We start from the raw sequence: 22,860 nt of genomic DNA, 5'->3' as shown, positions 1-22,860 counted from the left end.
AGTGTTAACTGCGGTGCGGGCGCGAAAGGGATTAAAACATTTGAAGCCGTAGTTTAATAACGATAACCCGTCTCGTGATCAGGACCCGACTGCAAAATTAGTGAGCAATATATCATTACGACCCGACCCGATATGGAGTTTAATATTTAGGTATAAAAAATCGTAAAATGCGCTACAACGATCAATTTATTTTCTATATATATTATTTTGTGCATTTGATTATCTTTTGATAATAAAAAACCGCATAACCGAGTACGACATCGGAGGTTGAGGGCGGCGGAGAGCTTCACCGGCGCTGTTACACGGCGTCCCTCTCGATCTCCATTCTTCTCGGTTGAAAAAAGCAAAAAAATTCGAAAAACACACACAAAAACAATATTTGTATATTCGTTACATTGATTTATTTCACATCTCATGAACTGTTGATGCGACGATCGCATACCCGTGCCAGGGTGAAGACTAAACCGGAAAAATCAGCTATGGATCCGGTTAAGTTCCAGATCCGCTCCTCGAACCGATCATCATCATCTTCCTCAATCTACACCCTTACCAAATCCAATTCCAAACACGCGAAATCGAATCTCTTCCTAACCGTCGCTTCAATCGCCACCGTATTGGGTTTCCTCTTCGTCTGCTACTCGATTGCATCCTCCGGGAGAGGATCGCTTCGCTACAACGTCGTGATCGACGGCGGGAGCACGGGGACCCGGATCCACGTGTTCGGGTACCGGATTGAGTCGGGCAAACCGGTTTTCGAGTTCCGAGGAGCAAATTACGCGAGCTTGAAGCTGCATCCGGGCTTGTCGGCGTACGCGGACGATCCCGAGGGAGCGAGCGCGGCGTTGACGGAGCTTGTTGAGTTCGCGAAGGGGAGGGTTCCGAGGGGAATGTGGGTGGAGACGGAAGTGAGGCTGATGGCGACGGCGGGGATGAGGTTGCTTGAGGCGCCTGCACAGGAGAAGATTCTTGGGGTTGCGAGAAGTGTTCTTGGATCTTCTGGGTTCTTGTTTAGAGATGAATGGGCCTCTGTTATCTCTGGTGAGTTTCTCAAAGATTAAAGCTTTATGTAATTGAGAGTTGTTAAAATGTAAATGTATGTTTCGATTATTGTCAGGTTCTGACGAAGGTGTGTATGCTTGGGTTGTTGCGAACTTTGCTCTTGGTTCGCTTGGTGGTGATCCGATTAAGACAACTGGGATTGTTGAGCTTGGTGGAGCTTCTGCGCAGGTTTAGTCTCTTTCCTCGATCCTCAGGCGTGTTGTGAGAGTTTAGATACATGGTTTTACTGTTTGTGTGTTCTTTTTAGGTGACGTTTGTGTCTAATGAGCCAGTGCCTTCTGAGTTCTCACGTACAATATCATTTGGAAATGTTTCTTACAGTCTCTACAGTCACAGCTTCCTTCACTTTGGCCAGGTACGTCTCCTTTTTGTGTGTAATATATGTCTTTGGAACAAGTTTCACAGACTAACTCTAGTTTCAATCTCGTGTATTTTATCTTTTGGTAATGTCCCTGATGCTATTAACTTTTGGCACCTTGTAGAATGCTGCACATGAGAAGTTATGGGGTTCGCTTGTCTCAAGAGACCGTAATTCAGGTAGTGGGTGAGAATCATCAGTGTAGTGGTTGAACTTTTCTAAGGTTATTAGAGCTTGTAGCAATGTTTATTGGCTGGCTGTCCCACTCATACTTTGTTTCGTTTCTTGAAGCTGTGGAACCTACACTGGAAGGAAAACATGCAGACCCTTGTGCTCCTAAAGGATACAGCCTCGACGCAATCACACAGAAGCATCTATCTGGATTTTTAGCTGAAGAAAGCAAACTCGCATCTTCTTTTCAAGCTGTGGGTAATTACTCAGAGTGTCGTTCAGCTGCACTATCAATCTTGCAAGAAGGAAATGGTACAACATTATCTTTGTTGCTAGAGTTTCATGATCTCCATTCATTTCTATTGTTTTTAATGGATATAGATTTCTACCTTTGAGTGCAGATAAATGCTCGTATCAGCATTGCTCTATTGGATCAATGTTCACGCCTAAGCTTCAAGGAAGATTTTTAGCTACAGAAAACTTCTTCTACACCTCTAAGGTACCTTAGTTTTCTCATATCTGTTTTCATGCTCGTAATGTATATAACTCAATTGGACCAACAAGGAAACACCACAATGCGCATGTCTTTTACTCTGGAGAGTGTGATGAACATGTTCTTTTTTTTCTTTCTCATACCAGTTCTTTGGGCTGGGAGAGAAGTCGTGGCTATCTAATATGATATCGGCTGGAGAAAGATTCTGTGGAGAAGATTGGTCAAAGTTGAGAGTAAAAGACCCGTCACTCGAGGAAGAGGATCTTCTTCGGTATTGTTTCTCATCGGCATATATTGTATCATTGCTTCACGATACTCTCGGTGTTCCTCTTGATGATGAAAGGTATATTCATTCAAGAACTTTAAACAGAAGACTTAGATCAACGGTTTTATCAAGAAAACTATTTTGCTTTTATGCAGAGTCGGGTTTGCGAATCAAGCAGGAGATGATATACCGCTAGATTGGGCTTTAGGTGCATTCATTCTACAAACTGAAGCGTCGACCTCGCAGCACGCATCCTCTAGTCACCTCCATTGGTTCTATGCTCTGTTTGGTATCGACTCGCAGACGCTGCTATATTTCATCGGGGTACCAATCCTGATGACAGTTTTGGTATGTTTGATATCTAAATGGAGAAAACCGCAGCTGAAAACGATTTACGACCTTGAGAAAGGTCGATACATAGTCAGCCGCATTAGATGACCTTGGTTCAAACCGGTTTTCACATGAATCTCGTCTCTTTAGAAGCTTGTGATCATAAAGTTTTCTCCATTTTTTAAGGTTCCGTACAAGCTGTTCTTGAGCGAGCAGCGTCCGAGTGACTTATCAACAACGGCTTAGCAATTGCTGGGAATCATGGGGGTAGGAAAGTAGTTTCTGTATTGTAATGGAGAGGTGTATGCATGATTTCGATGTTTTAGAGAGCTTTTCTTGTGCACCAAGTTCGGTTTAGACTATTAACATTTGTATTATAAAAAACATTATATAAAATTTCGAAATATAGTTTGAAATGATGAGAAATTATGTCTTACTCGTGGAATTATTCAAGTCTGCAATATTTTTCCTTTCTTCTATAGATTTATATATGATGTACTAGTTTAATCGTTTATTGTTTTTGTCAATGCATTTTTGTCAAATATAAGTTACAAAATAGTATTTTATCTTGTCTAAATTAATCTTCAATTCGTTGACAATTTTTTTTCCTTTCAAGTTGTATAATACTCCACTCTTTTCAGAAAAATAGACTTTTTAGTATTTTCACACATATTAAGAAAACAAATTAAATCACTATAATAAATGTATCGTTTTTTATAATTTTCAATAATTTTAACTAATAGTAATTCAATAAAATCAATTATTATTTTTTGAAAATCACAATTTTTCTTATAGAAAATACAAAAAATCTATTGAAACAATTTTTTTTTTCTAAAACATTTAAGTTATTGAAACGGAAGAAGTATATCTTATCATTATAACTCTATAAATTTCAGGATTACTTATGGTCATGCATCTAATTCACTACTAAATTAATCTTAAACGACAGATATTCTCCCAATCATGTAATCAAATAATCTAAGCATAATTATTTTCTATAACCAGTCAATAATTATGCCTATTAGTTTTAAATTGAATTAGGTGCCAATAATGAGAAAAAATGATTCATAAATCATACTAACTCCGTCAGAAGATTAAAAAAAATTGTAAGAAAAAGAACAGCTAATGTTATCCGACAGGGAACACGTCGTTCACGTTACAGCATGGCAAAGTATCTTTTTTACAATAGACACCCTTATTTATTCTGTGTAATGACTACATTAGTTTTGGTCAACGGCCATTAAACTTTGTGTCCGCACGTCGTTTGTAATAATATCTTTTGTCATTTAATTTCGCTATAAAAAGCCATTTACTATTTTCGCTGGATCTGCGGAAAAATCTTGTGAAGAGTTTTTGATCTGTGCCTCAGGAAAAAGTTTCAAGGCGCACAGCAACTTCCTCTCGTCTCTTCCTCCTCATTTTCTGCGACTAACCAAAGGACATCTCTTTCCATTTTCGCTGGTGATTTTCTTGGAATATTCTTCTCTCCCGTGTTTGTGTTTTTCTCGTCAAGATAATCTGGTTCTTATTTCGTTAAGTGTTTTCATTTGGATTTTTATTTGTTTTGAACTCGTAGACTAGGAGTTGGAGGAATGATAGGTTTGTCAACAGAGAGCAGTCACATGGTGGTCAATGTAGATGGACTTATGCCACCGGTGCCATCTCCGCCAGTTAATGCGGAGGTCGAAAATATAAGAGAAGAGTCGACGGTGGTGGTTAATGATAAGGCAATTGATATTTCAGATGACGAGGGTCAGGAGAATGAGCCGCTCATTGCTTCTGCGGAGTGTCGTATTTGTCAGGACGAGTGCCCTATCAAGACTCTCGAGAGCCCTTGTGCTTGCAGTGGTAGCCTCAAGGTATTGTGTGTTTCATCATCGTCTCCTTTAGGGAAAAATTACCGACATATGTTTTTTCTTATATGATGAGCTGATAATTCTTGTTAATTGTTATTGAGATTGAAAAAATGGCCGATGATTAATTGACCAAAAGCTTTTATGTTTTTTACCAGTATGCTCACAGAAAATGTGTTCAGCGTTGGTGCAATGAAAAGGGAAACATCATATGCGAAATTTGCCATCAGGTATGTTTACCTTCTCTCGCAATCTCTTGGTTTATAGACTTAATTTGGTTCCTTGTGGCGCAAGATTTTCCACAAAGTGCATAATGATCATAGACAAAAGCAAAAATGTAAGTATGAATATATGCATATATATATATGAATGCAAGTTTCCCACATAAGGTTAAGTTATGTCCGTAGTAAAAGATTTAAGATATTGCATTGCACTTGAATTTGGTTTGGAACTTAAGCTCAGCAACTGCTTTATTATGTCTGAAAGCTGAGGAAAGTTACACTATCTGACCGCCCTTAACTTGTTTTACTAGCCTTACCAACCTGGATACACCGCTCCACCACCTTCTCCTCAGCCTGAAGAAACCACTATTGACATTGGGTACATTAAATCTCGTATTTTTATGCTTTTTTCTTTATTGGTTGTGCTTGTTTCTGACATCTAGTATGCGTGCGTTGCAGTGGAGGATGGACAATCTCAGGTTTGGATTTGCATGATCCTCGCCTTCTTCCCATTGCAGAAGCTGAACGTCGCTATTTAGAGTCTGAATACGTTGAATATACTGCTTCAAGTGCCAGTGGAGCTGCCTTTTGTCGCTCAGCTGCCCTAATAGTAAGTGTCAAAAGCTTCTTGGTAATTTTTTTAACACAACTTCTCTCGTTCTGATGATCATGTAACACATTTTTTCTTTTACAGTTAATGGCACTTCTTCTCTTACGTCATGCATTGACCATAACAAGCGATGATGGAGAAGACGAGGATGACCCATCTAACATACTATCTGTAAGCTTAGTTTTTTTTTCTTACTTACATGTAAGTAGTACTAACACCAAAACCAAAAATAACCAACCATCTATGTGTTATTCCAGCTCGTCTTGCTCCGAGCTGCTGGATTTCTTCTTCCTTGCTATATCATGGCTTGGGCGATCAGTATCCTACAACACCGAAGGCAAAGGCAGGTTAGTATAAGAACTACGCACAAGGTTTTGTCAAGACAACCAGTTTTTTTATTTCTTTGTCGGTAGTATCAAACTGAATCACATGTATTGAGTTACTACCCGAACCCTATTGAACAGGAAGCTGCAGCTTTGGCTACACAGTTTGCATTGGTGCTTCAGTCAGGTCAACCTAGAACAGTTCACTTCACGGTGGCACCAGAACCACCATCACCCTCCATGGCTACTGCAACTACGTCTACACAACAACCTGAAGAGCCAGTCTGATTCTTCTGACTCATAAGCATACAAGGTACCAAGTGAATCGAGTGGAGACTTGATGTCTCTAAATTTTAGAATGTATGAGTGAAGGAAAATCATTTGAGCTGTAACCAAAAATGTCACTAGTTTTTTTTCACAAATTTGTAAATTCTGTTTTACTATCTTCCATATATTGTCTTGAGATTTAATTGTTGAAACCACACGAGTAGATTCTCTCTCTTGTTTTGGACATGATTACAGAAGATTCTATGACTTTAAATAAACAAAAAATTATGGACATCGATGTAAGAATTAGAGAATCAGATCAAAGAATCAGATCTTTTGCAACATTGCACATCACAAGATTCACAACAGCAGTTTCAAGTCATAAGAGGTGGAGTTAAATGCAAAACCTGGTCTATCTTTTTTTCTCAATCCAAGCTAATCTTCTCTCAAAGCATAACACACCTCTATGCATATTCTTAGCATCAATCTCAGCGACCCGCAAAAGAATGTACGTAGTAATCCACATGAGTCGGGAATTTAAAGAACCATCTTCACTTTTTGTCACATAGTGAAGGTAGTCTAGTCTTTCTACCTTCACATGAGGCGGTATGTAACAGAACATATCGTCCCTCATCTCTGTTACTGGTCTTGTGATCGCTCTCTCCTTTGATTTTGATTCTCTGGTGATAAATCTCCTCGCTCTGAAAAAAGATTGAATCTACAAAATTATAAGTTATAAAGAATAACCATGGTTTACGAAATTGTTTGAATGTTTTGAATAATCTGTAAATAAATGAAATTTTCTTCATTGCAAGTTTCTTAAATAGTATCACCGACTTTTGTTTGTGTATGTAGTAGATTCTAGCAGTGAAGGCTTCATTCCAAACATTTCAATCTCTAATTCAATTGTGTAAATTGTAACGCTCTGACCCCTGCTAATGGGTTAACATGCCCACTCACTCCCATGGGCACACTCCCGGCCGATGGTTGATGTGTAAATTTTTAAGAAATTCGAAAAAAAAAAAATTTCCATGTTTTGGTTTTGTTCGCATGATATCATAAACTATTTTCTGATATGTTACTCATCTTTTTGCTTTCAGTTCAAACACAATTAATTTTAGATTTTTTGAATATATAATCGAAAAGATAGGTGTATTCTAGTGACATTTATATTCAAATCAATTTTTTTAAATCTTTCAATATCATATACCACAAATCGGAATATTAAATGGCCATTATTACATCTTGCTAATAATTCATGGATGATAATAATACCATTTATAAGCGATTTCAGAACCCTTACAGAGCTTTCAAAAACGTAAAGATATTAAAGCAATTTAGATGAGTTTAAACCCAATATTAAGCTTTATTTTTATCAAGGGAGTAAGAGTTTTGGAATGTAGTAAGAGTTTTCTATTTGTGTTGGACGATGAAAAGTAGCTTGTGTTTGAGGATGAGAATCAAACACGTAAACTGTGGGGCAAGTTTAAAATGCTGCCATTCATATGTGAACTATAATATGACTAATCAGCATATTTTATAAATGTTACACAGCTTCCTTGATTGGCCATTTATTAAAATATAATCTCGATATGTTTCAAGAAAGAATACACAATAATTGCTTTATGATATGTTCGATATCACAAGGTACAATCCAATGTATTTCTTAATATATATATACACATAAATTATACAACAAATTATTACATTGAATATTATTATTTTAAGAAAAACCCAACTCGATAGTCTTTGTCAATATCTCCCCATGCAACAAAATACGTACATCCCTCATGCTTCCTATTTTTTGTATTTTTGCTCCTCTTAAGTGAATTACATCCACTAGTTTAATCCAGATTCACTTACAGCTCAATCCCCTAACATGCATGGCTTCACCACTGTGTCCAAAATCTTGACATTTTAAATGACATATTTTATCTGTGTGAATGTTTATCAAAGATTTGGTTTAAGACTTAAGAGCATAATATTGTACGACTAGGAGATGCATTTGCAAGTTAGGGGCTGCATACAGTATCGTTTTATGTTGGTTAATTATCTTATCGTAAGCATCAAGCAGGTTTGATCATTAACTAGGTAGTTTATAGTTAAACTGCATTCTACTTTAGCTTTCCATTGGGTTGTGTCTGATGAGTTATCAACTTATCATGCATCCGTAATCGATCCGTCTTAAATAATTTGCACGACTATCGGTCGACATGAATAAATATGTCAATATATCATGCATTCTTCGTAATATGTAAATTAAGATTTATATTAGTACGATGTGTTCTTTTTGATGTTTAATGAAAATCCTGAAAAATATGGTTGCAGAACCTGTTTATTTTTTTTTTTTTTTAAAACACACTTATATTAATTAAAGGAGCAAAGTTAGTTGGGAGGATTAAACACTCCTACAACCACCACCGAATCGGTTACAGCCAAAGCAGCTTTAGCAAGTCTGTCTGCTTGGATATTAAACTCACGAGGAATCCAAGTGAAAGAAACAAAATCAAACACAGAGATAAGGGAGAGGATATCCGACACCACTCCATAGAGTTTAGGTATGCAGTCCCCTGAGTTAACCGCTTTAATCAGCTGCGAGGAATCATATTCAAAACGTATCGCCTTCAAGTTGTCGCAAATGCCCATCTTCACTGCTTCAAGTAGAGCCAAACCCTCCGCCATGATCGTCGAAGCTACAAACGGAATGCAGGAGCTAATGGATCTAGTTCCTGACAGGGATATAAGGAAACATCCCACACCCGCTCTGTTCCCTTGACCCTTCCACGCAGCATCAGACGAATCGTGACCGTGTTAGGAGGTGGGGGATGGTGGATTGGTTCAACCAACCCTCTCGGCGTTGGCTTCAGGTTAGGTTCACTAATCCATTCTCTGGCTAATCCAATCGCTTTTGATAGCGTATCTTCTGCAGAGGCTGAGGTACCTTCAAAAACGTACTTATTGCGCTCCTTCCAAATACCCCATAAGATCCAAGGAGCAAGTGACCCAGCAGAGATCCCCGAAGGGGGTAAGCAAGTAATGGAACAAAGATCCATCCACATCCGCGCTAAATCTAGTAATCCACTGAAATCCGGGGCCGTTGAGAAAGGCGCATTAAGCCACACTTTCCTTACAAAGGCACATTGGAAGAACAGATGAGTAATAGATTCAGCTTCACCACATCGCTTACAGGCTGGATCAACTGGGACATGCCTTTCCACCAGTATTTCTCCCACAGGCAGAGCGCCCTTGAGTAGCTTCCACGCAAACATCTTCACCTTTGGTGCACAGGCCAGTTGCCACACATACTTCTTCCAGTTTACAGCAGCGATGACCGGACCCGCAGGAGTAAAGTCACCATCGTCCACAGCACTATAATATCCAGACTTCACCGAATAATCTCCTGATTTAGTACCCAGCCAAATAATCCTATCTAGAGCCCCAGAGTGGCTATGCTTGATACACCGAATAGTCTCTTCATATATAGGCAGCCATATTTGGATTTTTGTCGCATCCCATTCGCAGGTCCCCGGAATCATGAGGCCCGAAAACCCTTAATTCAACAGTGCTCTCCTGAGGTGGTCCCATTGGGCGTACCTGTTTGGATAAGCTCAGCCAAGGGTCATCCCAGACCTTGATATCTTGTCCATTTCCAACCACCCAGCCCAAATTTTTAAGCAGAAGATCCCGTCCGACAAGAACACTCCGTCACCCATGAGACATGTTAGAAGTTTCTGTGGCCGTTAGGACATTGTTTTCAGTGCAGTATTTCCCCATAAGAACTTGTCCCAGAAGGCAGTCTGGATGTTGAACTAGTCTCCAGCTCAGCTTAGCAAGGAGGGCAGCATTATACACTTGGAAATCCCGGAAACCAAGCCCACCAAGTGCTTTTGGTTTGGCCATAGAAGACCATGAAACCCACGCCATTTTCCTGGTATATTCATTATTATCCCACCAGAATCTCGTCACCGTGGACTGGATTCTCTTGCATAAAGACACAGGAAGATCGAAGTGAGACATGGAGTAGGAGGGGGCTGCTGAAAGCACACTTTGCAGCATCACCATCTTACCCGCTGAGGAGAGAAACTTGTTGGACCATCCCCGAGCCTTTTGTTTTATCCTGTCCACAATGGAGGAAAAAATATCGCGTTTCCTCCTACCAAATTGCTCCGGTAAGCCAAGATATTTTCCAGTCCCCCCCTCTTTTTGGATTTGCAATTCTTCCTTGACCATTTCTTTAATCGCTGCCGGGGTACGTCGGGAAAATGTGATGGCCGATTTTTCCTTGCTAATAGTTTGGCCAGACGCGCTCTCGTACTTGGTAAGAATGTCAGTAAGTGCGCTGCAGTTCCCTTGAGTGGTTTCAAGGAAGAACATAGTATCATCAGCAAAGAGGAGATGATTAATCCGAGGGCAGCCTCTTGCCACTCTTATCCCTTGCAGAGAACCATCCTCTTGTGCTTGGTTACATAATCCCGAGAGAACCTCACTACACATTATGAATATGTAGGGAGAAAGGGGGTCTCCTTGGCGGATTCCCCTACTCGGTACTACCTTCCCTCTAGGCAAGCCGTTAATGAGGAAGGAGTACGTAACCGATGAGATACACTGCATAACACAGTTGACAAAAGCTTGGTGGAATCCCAAACGAAGCATGACCAGCGATATAAACTCCCACTCGAGCCAGTCATACGCCTTACTCATGTCAGTCTTGACAGCCATCGCACATCGTTGTTCAGCCTGCGACGTGTTGAGGTAGTGCAAAACCTCATGAGTAATCAGAATGTTGTCCCCTATAGCTCTTCATGGGACAAAGGCGGACTGATTCACCGAAATCAGCTTACTCAACAGGGGCTGGAGGCGACGTGTGAGTAGCTTGGAGAAGATTTTGTAATAAACATTACATAAGGCAATAGGGCGGTAGTCCGAGACCTTCTGCGGGTTGGGAATCTTTGGGATGAGGCGGACGTTAGTCTCATTGATGAGCTCCGATAGTGGTTCCCCCCTGAAGAAGCCTTGTACCTCCTTCACTATATCCGGTCCTACATCTTCCCACTGAGTATGAAAAAAACCAGCCGAGAAGCCATCTGGTCCCGGGGCTTTTTCAGAACCTGTTTATTTAGATTTTGAAATTGTAATTGAAATCTTCAAAGCGCAGTCCGTATAATAGTGTTTGGAATGTTAAGAGAAAAAGTAAAGAATAAACACCATTGAAGTCACGAGGTAACATCATCTCTCTAGTATTCCTTCATGATATAAAGGATTGACAAACATTTATTCACGAGATATATTTAATCTTCAATTCACATGCAACAAACTGGCCAATAACTCAAAGTGGAACCCAGTCACACTTATCAGGACACATAAGCTTCGAAGAAACCAGCTTTCAACACTTTTGTCTTGTTTCTTATTTATACCTTAATCTAATTCACACACAAGCAAGAAAAAAAAAACAAGAAGAAAATCAAGCAACCCACAAAAAAAAAAAAACAATGGTGATCTTAACACCATCATCTTCTTCAACACCAAAAACATCTTTTGATTTCACTAAGAACACCAACAATCACAGTCTCAGTGTCCCTGTCCCGTCTTCTTCTTCTTCTTCTTCTTCTCCTTTTTCTTACTTGAGAAGCAAGGAAGAAGCTGTTATCACAACCAAGAAGCTCATAGAACCCTGCGAACCCCTAAACATGAGAAAAGAAGATCAAGAGCTTGGCCATAAGACGAACAAAGTGAAGAAAGCTCCGGAAGATCCAGAGATTGGTGTGTTTGGAGCTGAGAAGTACTTCAACGGAGACATGGATTCAGACCAGAGTTCTAGTGTTCTGTCTCTGACTAACCCAGAAGTTGAGAGATTCGTTGTTGAATCGAAGCAGAGCGAGAAGAGGTCTACTGGAACTCCGAGTGTCCGCTCTGACTCAAGCTGGAATAGTCAGAGCATATTGCTTCAGAACAAATTGGTTAATAGCTGCAACAGTTCCTTGCAGGAGAAGAAACACAATAGTGATCAGATTCCAAAGGTGAACAACAGTAAGAAGAGTTTTATCTCGAACCTAAGGTGTAAATGCGTGTGTTCTGATGGGAACTCAGTCGATGTCGATGATAAGATCTCAGTTAAGATTCAAAAGCAAGAAGAGTTGGTGCAGAGGAAGTCTCCTGAAGTGTTTGGTTCCCCTCTAAATATTGATAAGAGGGTTTTTGTTCAGAAGAAGCTCACAGTTCCTCAATGGGAATCAAGAATAGAGGAAGAAGACACAAAGAGTAATTCAAGCTCGGATCTTTTCGAGATAGAAAATCTTACACGGAAACCAAAACCTATTCTTGGAAGGCAAGGAAGCGATCCGGCTTCACCTACATGTTATGCTCCAAGTGAAGTTAGCATAGAGTGGAGCATAGTGACAGCAAGTGCAGCTGATTTCTCAGTTATGTCAGAATGTGCAACAAGCCCTGTAAGAAGAAACCGATCTTCACAGATTCCTCAGATCCCTACTAATAGTTACATCGATAAAAACGCACCGCAGAGGCAGAAATCAAGTAGCAGCGGAAGGGGTGGTTTCTTGAGCTGCAAGAGTCATAAATCTGTTATGGTTTCTAGTGATTCAGACAAAAGAAGTAGCATGAACAAGACGTCCATGAGTTATGTTCCGAGATTCCCAATGGAGACTACTTAAACTAAGAGTTTTGAAACGCGAAGAAGGATCAGCAGCAGCTCCATTGCTCATACACCATCATCTCTTCTGTACAGTCAGTATTGATTGCACAGTAAGTAAAACAAAAAAAGATTTCAATCTATGACTTCTTCTTATCTGTAATGGCTATTGAGTGAGAGAAGATTTGTAATTTTTTTTATATAATGTCTTATTGATTTCTTGATCATAAGGTCATCTTCCTCTCTTTGCACCCTAACAATACTCAAAAAGTGACGTGTGGTTAGAAAGTTAATACAACATTCTTCTCAGTTAAAAATACATATATAATGAAGCAAAATGATTACACAATTAGCAAAAAATGTCCCTACCACGTTTTGTTATTTTTGGATTTAGTCTTAAAGTATAGAGATTCAAGTTTTGTCTTAAGCCTTCAAGAGTTTGTCACAAAGTATTAATTAGTAAACTTGAATCAATATTCAATGATAGTGTCATCTTACCTAACATATCTAAGATCATGTTCCTGATGGCCATGCGTGTCTGAGATAAAGGCAAAGAAGACAAAGAACCTTAACTGTTTGATTGAAAAATAGGTATGAAGTGATGTGAGATAAGAACCAAATTGGGAGGGCCTTCCTTACTAAGACAATAAATGCAAATCAGATGTATGTCTTTGTAGCCAACTCATAACCTGAAAGGACTGAATTTACCCAAAGTGATCTTATCCACACTCCATTGAACCTTCCTTCAAAAGAGAAAATTAAGATTTCAAGAAGCTACATGGATGAAACCAAGATGATGATACCAGACATCAAAGCTAAATACAGTGTGGGTTTGATGAAAAACCAAGAATATCTTGATGAAGAAGATAAGTATTGTAAATTTGTATTTTTCTCAAAAGAGATGGGGAAATAATTGAGCCTTCACTTATTTTCCTATAAAATAGTGAGCTAAATTGAGAAATCAAAACGTGATCTAACTTCTCAAGTCTCCATATGTGGTAGAGAAAAGAACAACAAGAGCAAGAAGACATTTTGAGTTAAACAAAGGCAGAACACACAAAAAAAAATACTCGAGTTTGGTTTCTTTGTTGGCCATGCTTCAAAGCGCCCACATGCTTTTTCCTCAAGTAAATAAGGCAAGTAGGTAAGAAGAATCCAATCCCACATGACAAACAATGTCTAAGAGAAGTTATTTTAAATTCTTTCGGAGTTCTTGGTGAAACATTCACTGTGTTGATGTAAAAGCTGTTCCCAAAGAGCCACATAAGAAGAAGAATCTTGTGTGGTCTCTACCTGCATTTGTTCAGGAACTTTTTTTTTGCCAAGGATTTGTTCAGGAACTTATGTTATGACCTGTATTGAAGCTACAATCTATTGAAAACAAAATGGCCACAAGACATTAAAACTAAGATTTCTGAAGTTCTCTATCGAGTGTGTTAGTTACTGACACCTTCCACGGAGAGAAAAGAATAAAGATCATATGACAATATCATAGAACTTAACAAATAAAAGGTAGATGAGCCTTTGGTTACCTAACCAAGCTGGAGATCCATAATGGTTTTTTTTTTTGCTGAAAAAAAAACGTTTTATGCGGTGAGCGTTGATCAAACACGCGACATTCAGATCTTCAGTCTGACGCTCTCCCAACTGAGCTATCCCCACTTGCTGATGTAATTCATAAAGACCTTTTAATTATTAATCAAGAGGATTAGACATGTAAAGAGGATGCAAAGTACTTGTAAACAAAAGAGAATCATTGATAGCAGCAACAATTTCTTTCTCCTTAACAAAACTTATGGAATCATACACAAATCGTGTGGGTTCCTTTGGCGAGTATATGTGTTTTCATCGGCATCTCAAACATTTACTACTAAATTATTATTCCTTTTTATGAACCAAATATTACACATAAACATGTAGCTTGTGTAAGTCATCGCCCATCCTAAACAATATATTGATCAGCTTCTATTCACATATCACAAAGTTGTATTTATACTATATTATTTTTCCGCGCTACGCGAGGATAATATACTTTTATTTTTTTCACATTTTATCACATGTAAATTATCATCTTAATTTAAGATTAATTGTGTTTATTTGATCAATTGCAACATACTATTTTTAATTTCATGGTAAATCTTTTGTATAAATGAGGAAATTTAGTTTTAAAATTCTATTTCTCATTTTAAAATTTTATTTATATTAATCTCAAATAAGTTTCTATTATATGAAATGAAAAGGAGTAACCTGACTTTCACAATAAAATTAGGAAGACAGTTTGAATTACTTTTCTTTTATTATGTTTGACAAATTTTACTTCTATATAAGATTTGAAACATTTTAGGCATCAAAATTTCATATAAGTAAAACACTTCAGAACAAAAAAATTTGTTCAATAATGCACCTTCATTTATTATTATTGTTTTACGTAAATTTTATAAAATCAATGATTGATAACCGTTTTAGAACTGAAACCGTTTAAAATTTGTCTATGCATTATTAAATCGTAAAAATATTAAATTATAAAATAATATTAATATTTATTGGAAGCGATGTAATAATACTATTATTAGTGACCGATAATTTAAATATAGAAAAATTATTGATCCGTACTTTGATATTTCTTAGAAAAATTATTTATTCACCGACGAATAAAAGTCTGCGAGCTCATATTCATTAATTGAAGAAAAAAGAAACAAAATAATAAGAATTTTAAAATAAAAAAAATAAAAAATAGTACAAATTTTTTTTAACCATTGTTAACGCAATCATCAAAACAATAAACCCTAAATCCTAAACATTAAACCCTAAAAACTAAACCTTAAATTTTTGGGTAAATTCTAAACCCTTGGGTAAACCCTTAATCTTTGGGTAAACCCTAAATTCTTGGGTAAACTCTAAACCCTAGGGTAAACCCTAAACTATAGGGTAAATCCTAAACCCTAGGGTTTAGGGCTAAGATTTAGAGCTTTAATGACGGCGTTGAGGATTTAATGTTTAGGATTTATTGTTTAGTGTTTATGATTTACCCAATGGTTTAGGGTTTAATGGTTAGACTTTAGGATTTAGTGTAATTTTATTGACAACATTAATAATGTTTTTAAAAAAAACTCATTTTTTGCAGCTAGTACTATTTTTTTAATTTATTTTTACTTTTTTTATTTTAAAAACACAATACAACTTAGCAAATTTTTGTTATTTTGCCTTTTCTAAAAAAATAAAATATGATATGACATGCTATAATTGGCTGGTGAATCTACGCCTTCTGGGGTAAACAAAAAAAAAACTTTTCTTAGAATGCGTAGATGTTGTTTTTGTAAATTTGTTCTAATATAATTTTGATAACATTATAGTAAATAAGTCTTATTTGGCGTTGGACTACATAAATTGAAACACAATTATGGAAAAACTGTTTTCTAATTAAATACAACGCATAATAGTGTATGAACCAAAATTTCTTTTGAAAAAATAAATTTAAATATATGGAAGGAAAAAACATTAGAAGCTGCAATTAGACATGAACATCCCTTTTTAGAATTTTTGGAGAAACAAAGTATGTTATGATTTCTGGGAGAATTTTAATTTTAGCTTTTACCCCAAATTTAATATCACTATTTAAATTTATCTTTAAGAGATAAATATTTGCATAAATACTTTAAATTTCTGAAAAACTAAAACTGACATTATAAATTCATTTATAAAATATTTATAAAGGTTCATAAATTCAAACTCAATCCATAAATAATCTACTAAGGCAACATAAAACAAAAACTGATAATATACTTTTATCAACCGTGACCATGACTGGAGCAACATCATGACCATGACTCTCTCTCTCTGTATCTTCAACAGTGCTCTGAAATCGTTTATCCTCAAAGATGATGCTATTGTCATCAGAAACATAGCTTGTGTGTGAACTCGATGAAGCCAGGCTTGACTGTTTCTTGAGCTGAACATCTTATGAACAGCTATCGTTGACATCATTTTTAATTGGTTGTTGCTTCGCTCTGCCTACTTTAGAAAAGGAATCACTCTGCCTCATCTCCAATGAGTTATCTCGAGAATGACCTCTCTTCCATGAAGCATTTTCTGATTGTTCATCAACATTTTTCTTAGAAAGCTCTGCCCTGGTAGTAGATTGATCTTCTTCTTCCCTATAAATGCTTCTTGGCATTTCTTCTTTTAACAAACCCTCCGCTTTGCACATTTGAGCTACTATGTCTATGTGAAGGTTCGTTTCTTATATTATCATAAGAGGATGAGTTCGGCGACTCTGTGGAACTATGTATCGTCATCCTCATCCTTTTTTTTACTTGAAAGCTCAGCAGCTGCACGTGCAGCAAAACTCACTCTTTCAGCAGATTCAGCAGCTGCATGTGCGGCAGTCGTAGCATCAGCAAAATCTGTTTCGTATGGAGATGAATCCACATAACCTGGATGAGGGTCTGTGTTCTCTGCCACCATTCTTATCTCCTGTATAAAAGAAGAAACGATTTGTTACATCTAACGCTTCAACACAGATAGAACAAACATTAAACAAAAAGTTTTTTTTTATGGAAAAAAATAACCAAAAGGTCTTGGATCTTGACGATAGTGATCAGTAGAAGCAGTGCGGCTGGAAGATATTCCGACAGTTTCATATAAGTTCTGCTCCGCGTTAGCAGTAGATGGAGCTTGAAACTCTCGGAGGTTGATTGTTTGGATTCTTGAAGAATATGAGTTTATTCCACTCACGGACTGAGAGCAACTTGCTCCACTCTGCTCAAAGAAATTGAAAATGTCATTGAGGAAACTTATACTAAAGAAACAGACTGGTGAAGCTTAGGCTATGAAATGAAGATGTAGTTACTGACCATCAATACAGTCTCCTTTGGATCTGGCTCAACCAAAGATTCTGGTTCCCATGTTACATTATGCTCCGTGGCAATCTCTTTCAAAATTTTGTTCTTCGTTGGACCATCAGGAGCTTTAACCGACAGTTTATCCACCAACTAAGCATACATAGAGAGAGAAAGAATCATCATCATCATCAAGAATGATGCCTCTCTCCTACGGACATCAGAGAAAGGAAAACAACAACACAAGCAACCAAAACTCACCAAGCGGCTCACACCAGAATCTGACTGCAACCCAACAGTAGCTGAAACAAAATCTTTGCCATACATAGCAGAGAAATGCTTAACGACATCAGCTAACTCCGCGACATCAGGAAATTATAAGCTTCTGGGTATATAAAGAAGGAGGAAAAAAAGGAGCTGAAACGAAACCATAAAGAAGGAGTATTGATGGATCAATTAAAACTTAGTCGAAATGGTTTAGGTGGAGAAGCTGAAGTGGCAGAGGAGAAAAGAGAAGACGAAGTGGTAGAGGAGGCGAGAAGAGACACGCGACTTCAGCTCTGTGTCGTAGACCTAGGTCTAATTATTAGATGATCTAAAAGTCCAATCCCAAATCAAAAGAAGCCCACACGCATAAGTCAATTCAGAAAAAAATTAAAGCCCAGCCCGAAAACGAAATGTTCTGATTGGAGGATTATTTATGCTGACGTGGACATGCTAGAATTGGAGATTATCCCCCTTTTAGTATTGTGATTAAAGATGGAGAATTTCCCAAAACTAACCCACAACTTGATTTTAACCCCAAACATATACCCAAACTTTAATCAAATGCAAAACTAACCTAAAATCCTTATGAAATTACGGCTCAGCCCCTTGTGACCAAACAAGTAAGTCGTGTGGTACCAGTTTATCTTAAAAATAATTTATAAATTTTGTATAACATATTTTGATGAGTAAAAAATAAAAATCATGCAATTATAAACAGTTTTAAGTGATATAAATTAAGATATGATAAAATTGATTTGTTTTCGAGATAGATGAGTGGAAGTAGTGAATCATGATATTCTTTGATTTAGGGGTTTGGCAAATATATGTTGTAGTATTGTATGTATTCTTAAGGTTAGATTTTGGAAAGCTAAAATGTTTTTTTCAAAAATTAATTTTCACCTATATGTGTTTCTTTCTGTGTATAGTAACCACTTTTCAAGTTTGATTTGATTTTATGAAATGTTTAATTAGATAATTAAGTTTAGGGGTTATGTTTAGGATGTGGACGACTTATATTTCAGTCGTCCACATCGTACCGAACCTTTAATTTTACCAATGTACGTTTTAACCTAACCAGATCATTTACCGAACATATAAAAACTATTTTTTGACTTTTTCACAACTTTACGAAACCCTAGCACCGTTTCTCTCCAAGGGCGATTTCGAAGGCGATAAAACGAAAACCCTACCGTGATCGTGTTCCCCTGTTCTCTTCGCCGGTAATCTCTCCGATTACGACGAATCTCGTTTCTCATTCATGCCGTAGAGTATTTTCGTAGTTTAAACTGACCATCCGCTTCCTTTTTTCAAATCTCAAATCTCGTTTGCCAAACTCCGCCGCCGGTATGTTATTTCTCATGTCTTAAGGCGTTTAGCCGCCGGAAAACCCTAAAAATTGTAGTCTTAATTCTTCTTTTCCCTTCGATTTGCAGATCTGTAACCGCTCTGGACCACATCTTCTCCGACCATATCTTCTCCGACCATATCTTCTTCGAAAATATCTTCTCCAATTGTAAGTCATTCGTCTTTTGTTTAAAAGATGGTTTTTCTATTTATTCAGATATGCATGCTCAACAAGATTTTGAGATCTGTAGGAGGTCGGTTGTGATGATTGTTGTAGTCTTTTACTGAAAGACTACTCGGACGACTTCCAGCAAGTCTTCTACAAAGTCTTACACTCTGGACGACTTACATGTAAGTCGTCCAGAGTGTAAGACTTTGTAGAAGACTTCCAGGAATGGAACCAAGTAGTCTTCTCACTTCCTGGAAGTCATCCAGGTAGTCTTCTCACTTCCTGGAAGTCGTCTGCAAGTCTTCTATAGTATTTAGAATAATGTGCTACCTATGTGTTTGAGATGGTTGTTTGTGATTGTTTGCAGGCCTTAAAATGGTTTTACCAGAACTCTCGCCGAGGATGTTTACAGTAGGAGAAGAGCCCGCTGCAATCAGGAGCATTTTGTATCATTCTGATGACACGAAGGTTTTTAAAGCTCTATGTGATTGTCTCACAGCTAACGAATATGAGGATCTGAAGGCGTCGAAGTTGGGAGTGTTCATCAAGTTCAAGGAGCTTGGCTTTGGTTGGACTTCAAGGTTGGTACATTTTATTCTTTGTTTCTAGCTGGACATCAAGAAGAAGTTTGAGCTCTGGAGTCTTGTCGTTTCACAACCTGTGAGGTTTTCACTGATAGAGTTTGAACACCTCACTGGTCTGAACTGCGATTACATCAAGGACCTGGAAAATCCAAGGTGTGAGGTTACGAAGGAGATGGCTGCTTTCTGGGAGAAGATGAGTGTTGATCTCGATACTGGGCCAAGTATTGAACAAATAACAAAAGCATTTTACAGATGCGACGAGTGGTCTCGGGATGATCGCAAGTGGCTGGGATACCTTTCCATCTACGCATGATACATTGAAGGGAAAAAGTTCTCAACCTCTACACGGGCTAGTCTTGCAAGGCTAGTGATGGATTTAGAAAAAATTGAGAATTATCCATGGGGGAGAGTGGCGTTTACGATGCTGATGGATTCTCTGAAGGCAAAAGACTTGACGCAAACAGGTAACACTGTTGATGGGTTTATACAAGTTATCCAGGTGTGGGCGTACTATGCTATGCCAGAATTGGGTGCTAATTATGGGTCTCCCGTACCAAACAGACCGTTTCCACTGTTGCTGGCTTACAAGGGTTGCCAAGGATGACACAGATGTTTTAAGTCGGCTATCAACAGACAAGTACTTAACTTCACTCCCTAAGACTTCTCAGATGACTTAAAGTTAAGTCATCTGGAAAGTCTTCCAACTAAAAGACTTCTCAGATTACTTAATTTTAAGTCGTCTGAGTGGTCTTTTTGTTTGAAGATTTCTCAGACGACTTAACTAAGTTTATATCTTTTATTTACTACAGATTAACGTGAACAACTTTGTTCAGAAGGACCTTGATGAAATGTTTCTAGAATGGGATGGAGACGTAGAGGACCCTGCCGCGGATAACATAATTAAAGTCATGTTTAATGATTATGGATGGAAGTGGACCATGGACTGCTGGCAAGTCACCGGTACTCAGAAGGTTGTGAAGATGGAAGTGAGTCCAGTGAAGACGGAAGCGACTACAGTAAATCAGAGAGTGTTGTGAAGGACGAAAGTAGCAGACCTCGGAAGAAAGCTCGTAAAGGGTCTTCTGTTTCTGGAGGCACCTGCACCGGGTAGTGATGGCTTTTGGATGACGAAAGAGCAGATTGAAAGGGCCTTCAAGGACATATATGATGCCATTAGTGATGGCTTTGGCACGTGCCTTAGGGAGATCAAGTTGCTGGGGGATAGGATGGGAGCTGTGGAGAAGAAGGTGGGAATCACCAAAAAGGAAGTTCATCTAATGATCTTCAACTTACAACCACTTCGAATCCACCAAAACATGTGCACAAACCCGGGGTTAGTACCAAAACCTCTCCCAAAATTGCAGAGAAGAGAGTCACTCGGCAAAGTGTTAGGAAGAGTCAGAACTGATGTGCTTCGTTTCTTGTGTGCTTTGATGAACCATTGTATGCTTTGATTCTGAACATGTGTGCTTTGTTTCTAGTGTGCTTGGATCTTTACTGTATGGATTTTGTTTCATGTGTGAATTTGATCTTTGGTTAATAGTTTATAAACACATTGTGAACTCGAAATTGCAGAGTGAAAGTGTGAATGGAGGCAAAAGCGGGACAGATTGAAGCCAAAGAACATAGTGTTACTACAGAACCGAGTTCCTCGACAGAGCTCTGTCTTGTGAAACCTGCAGACGACTTACCGAGTGATGAACCTAGCGTTCTTATATTGGACAAACAAGTACCCACTGCTTCAGATTTACTCTTGGAGGAAGCTAGAAGCCAAACAAAGAAGGAGACTGCTATGGTGAATCTCCGTGAAAAAAGTGAGCGAGAAAGGAAACTTGCTCCCACACAGCAAACTCCTTTTAAGGGAAACATCACTGCCAAACAGATCATTCCAAACAAAAAGGTTGGCCGAGGCTATGATCCTTTTGCAGCCTATGACAAGAAGAAGTCAAAGGAGCTCACTGAATGGCTGGAACAAGATCCGTAAGTTGCTGGAATGTCCTATAAAACAGCTTTTGAAAAAAATGATTGATTATTTACATTTTGTGTTCGCAGTTCTTATAAACTGCCTCTGAAAAAAAAATCACGTAGATGTCCAAGTCGCTTTTATCATGTCCTCCGAACCTCCTTAGAATGGCTGACCGACCATGTAAGTCTTCTGCTATTTTCTTACTCTTATACGTAAGTCGTCTGGTAGTTCTTCGGACTTGTATTGTTTTATATGCAGCAAATGAATGCTTTTATTAATTTACTGAGGCAACGGTACCAAGACCATCCACAACATTTCAGGAGCGAGAGAATGTGCTTTCTTGATCATATATTTCTCGGCAGTGGAGGCCCTCCTACCCTGATTTTAAGAGCGACAAGGGAGATGCCAAAGGTTTTAGGAAGAAGACTCCCTGGTAGGGCGTGGAATTATCATGCAGGCGAGATACCTTCTTTTTGCCAATCTAAGAAGGTTTGCGGGGTGGATGTGGATGATATCTATGCACCTGTGAACTTCAAGAACCAGCATTGGTTTGCTATGGATATCGATCCCTAAGAGGCACATAGTCGTATGGGACAACATCATCAAACATATTAGGCCTGAAGAACTCGATGAGGTAATGGAGCCTTTTGTCACAATGGTCCCTTATCTGCTTGTTGAGTGTGCTGTCTCTGACGAACAAAAGGTTCAATACACATTGGAGCCATACACATATGAGAAACAAACCGTTGGAGTACCTCAGTGCCGAGCTGGTGATTGTGCCCCCTTCACTCTGAAGTACATTGAATGTCATGCTCTTGGGATGGAATTTCCCAAAGCGTTTTGTACTAGAAACGAGAATACCATCAGGGAGAAGATGGCAGTGGATATATTTCAAGAGCTTCCTATGTGCCATGAATGGGAAACCCAAGAAAATGATGAGCACCTGTGGGAACGTATGAGTAGATATTGGATGTATTATTTGTATTTGAACTTGATGCTTTTGTGTACTGTTGTATGGTAGATTAGGCTATGTTAACAGGGTCAGGATAGGATGATGTTTTTTGTAACCTATCCTCATACCAAACTAGAATTCCGT

The 22,860-nt window shown here is 38.3% G+C and overlaps 3 protein-coding genes and 1 pseudogene across 4 annotated transcripts; 3 read left to right on the top strand and 1 right to left on the bottom strand.

The window, feature by feature from the left end:
• Positions 1-207: 207 nt before the first annotated feature.
• Positions 208-3,112, top strand: LOC106306759 (probable apyrase 6). Its single transcript, XM_013743494.1, has 8 exons — positions 208-1,038; positions 1,115-1,227; positions 1,307-1,414; positions 1,542-1,596; positions 1,709-1,900; positions 1,990-2,087; positions 2,228-2,424; positions 2,502-3,112. Exons 1-8 carry the CDS (start codon positions 426-428, stop codon positions 2,782-2,784), a joined length of 1,659 nt encoding a protein of 552 aa, XP_013598948.1. The 5' UTR covers positions 208-425; the 3' UTR covers positions 2,785-3,112.
• Positions 3,113-4,024: 912 nt separating this feature from the next.
• On the top strand, positions 4,025-6,163 carry LOC106304948. Of its 2 annotated transcripts, none has more exons than XM_013741328.1 (8): positions 4,025-4,137; positions 4,258-4,535; positions 4,688-4,759; positions 5,062-5,129; positions 5,210-5,360; positions 5,445-5,531; positions 5,618-5,707; positions 5,825-6,163. In XM_013741328.1, the coding sequence occupies exons 2-8, from the start codon at positions 4,269-4,271 to the stop codon at positions 5,969-5,971; spliced, it is 882 nt and encodes a 293-aa protein (XP_013596782.1). In that variant the 5' UTR covers positions 4,025-4,137; positions 4,258-4,268; the 3' UTR covers positions 5,972-6,163. The 2 variants fall into 2 exon arrangements, with proteins under 2 accessions (XP_013596782.1, XP_013596781.1); XM_013741327.1 differs by having other exon boundaries at positions 4,253-4,535.
• Positions 6,164-11,299: 5,136 nt separating this feature from the next.
• On the top strand, positions 11,300-12,818 carry LOC106301593 (protein PHYTOCHROME KINASE SUBSTRATE 1-like). Its single transcript, XM_013738041.1, has one exon. It carries the CDS (start codon positions 11,440-11,442, stop codon positions 12,616-12,618), a length of 1,179 nt encoding a protein of 392 aa, XP_013593495.1. The 5' UTR covers positions 11,300-11,439; the 3' UTR covers positions 12,619-12,818.
• A 3,508-nt stretch (positions 12,819-16,326) lies between these two features.
• LOC106303082 lies at positions 16,327-17,809 on the bottom strand (annotated as a pseudogene).
• Between the last annotated feature and the right edge of the window lie 5,051 nt (positions 17,810-22,860).

This window comes from Brassica oleracea, chromosome C7, assembly GCF_000695525.1.
Source record: "Brassica oleracea var. oleracea cultivar TO1000 chromosome C7, BOL, whole genome shotgun sequence".
NCBI classification, from domain to species: Eukaryota; Viridiplantae; Streptophyta; class Magnoliopsida; order Brassicales; family Brassicaceae; genus Brassica; species Brassica oleracea.
The sequence above is the reverse complement of the archived record's forward strand: the minus strand, read 5'-3'. Positions and strand labels throughout refer to the sequence as shown.

Excerpts from the sequence above, each read along its gene's own strand:
- LOC106306759 (XM_013743494.1), top strand. The coding sequence starts at position 426 with ATGCGACGATCGCATACCCGTGCCAGGGTGAAGACTAAACCGGAAAAA. Across the intron at positions 1,901-1,989 it reads AATCTTGCAAGAAGGAAATG|ATAAATGCTCGTATCAGCAT; the intron begins GTACAACATTAT and ends CTTTGAGTGCAG. Across the intron at positions 2,088-2,227 it reads ACTTCTTCTACACCTCTAAG|TTCTTTGGGCTGGGAGAGAA; the intron begins GTACCTTAGTTT and ends TTCTCATACCAG.
- LOC106304948 (XM_013741328.1), top strand. The coding sequence starts at position 4,269 with ATGATAGGTTTGTCAACAGAGAGCAGTCACATGGTGGTCAATGTAGAT. Across the intron at positions 4,760-5,061 it reads TATGCGAAATTTGCCATCAG|CCTTACCAACCTGGATACAC; the intron begins GTATGTTTACCT and ends TTGTTTTACTAG. Across the intron at positions 5,532-5,617 it reads ACCCATCTAACATACTATCT|CTCGTCTTGCTCCGAGCTGC; the intron begins GTAAGCTTAGTT and ends GTGTTATTCCAG.
- LOC106301593 (XM_013738041.1), top strand. The coding sequence starts at position 11,440 with ATGGTGATCTTAACACCATCATCTTCTTCAACACCAAAAACATCTTTT.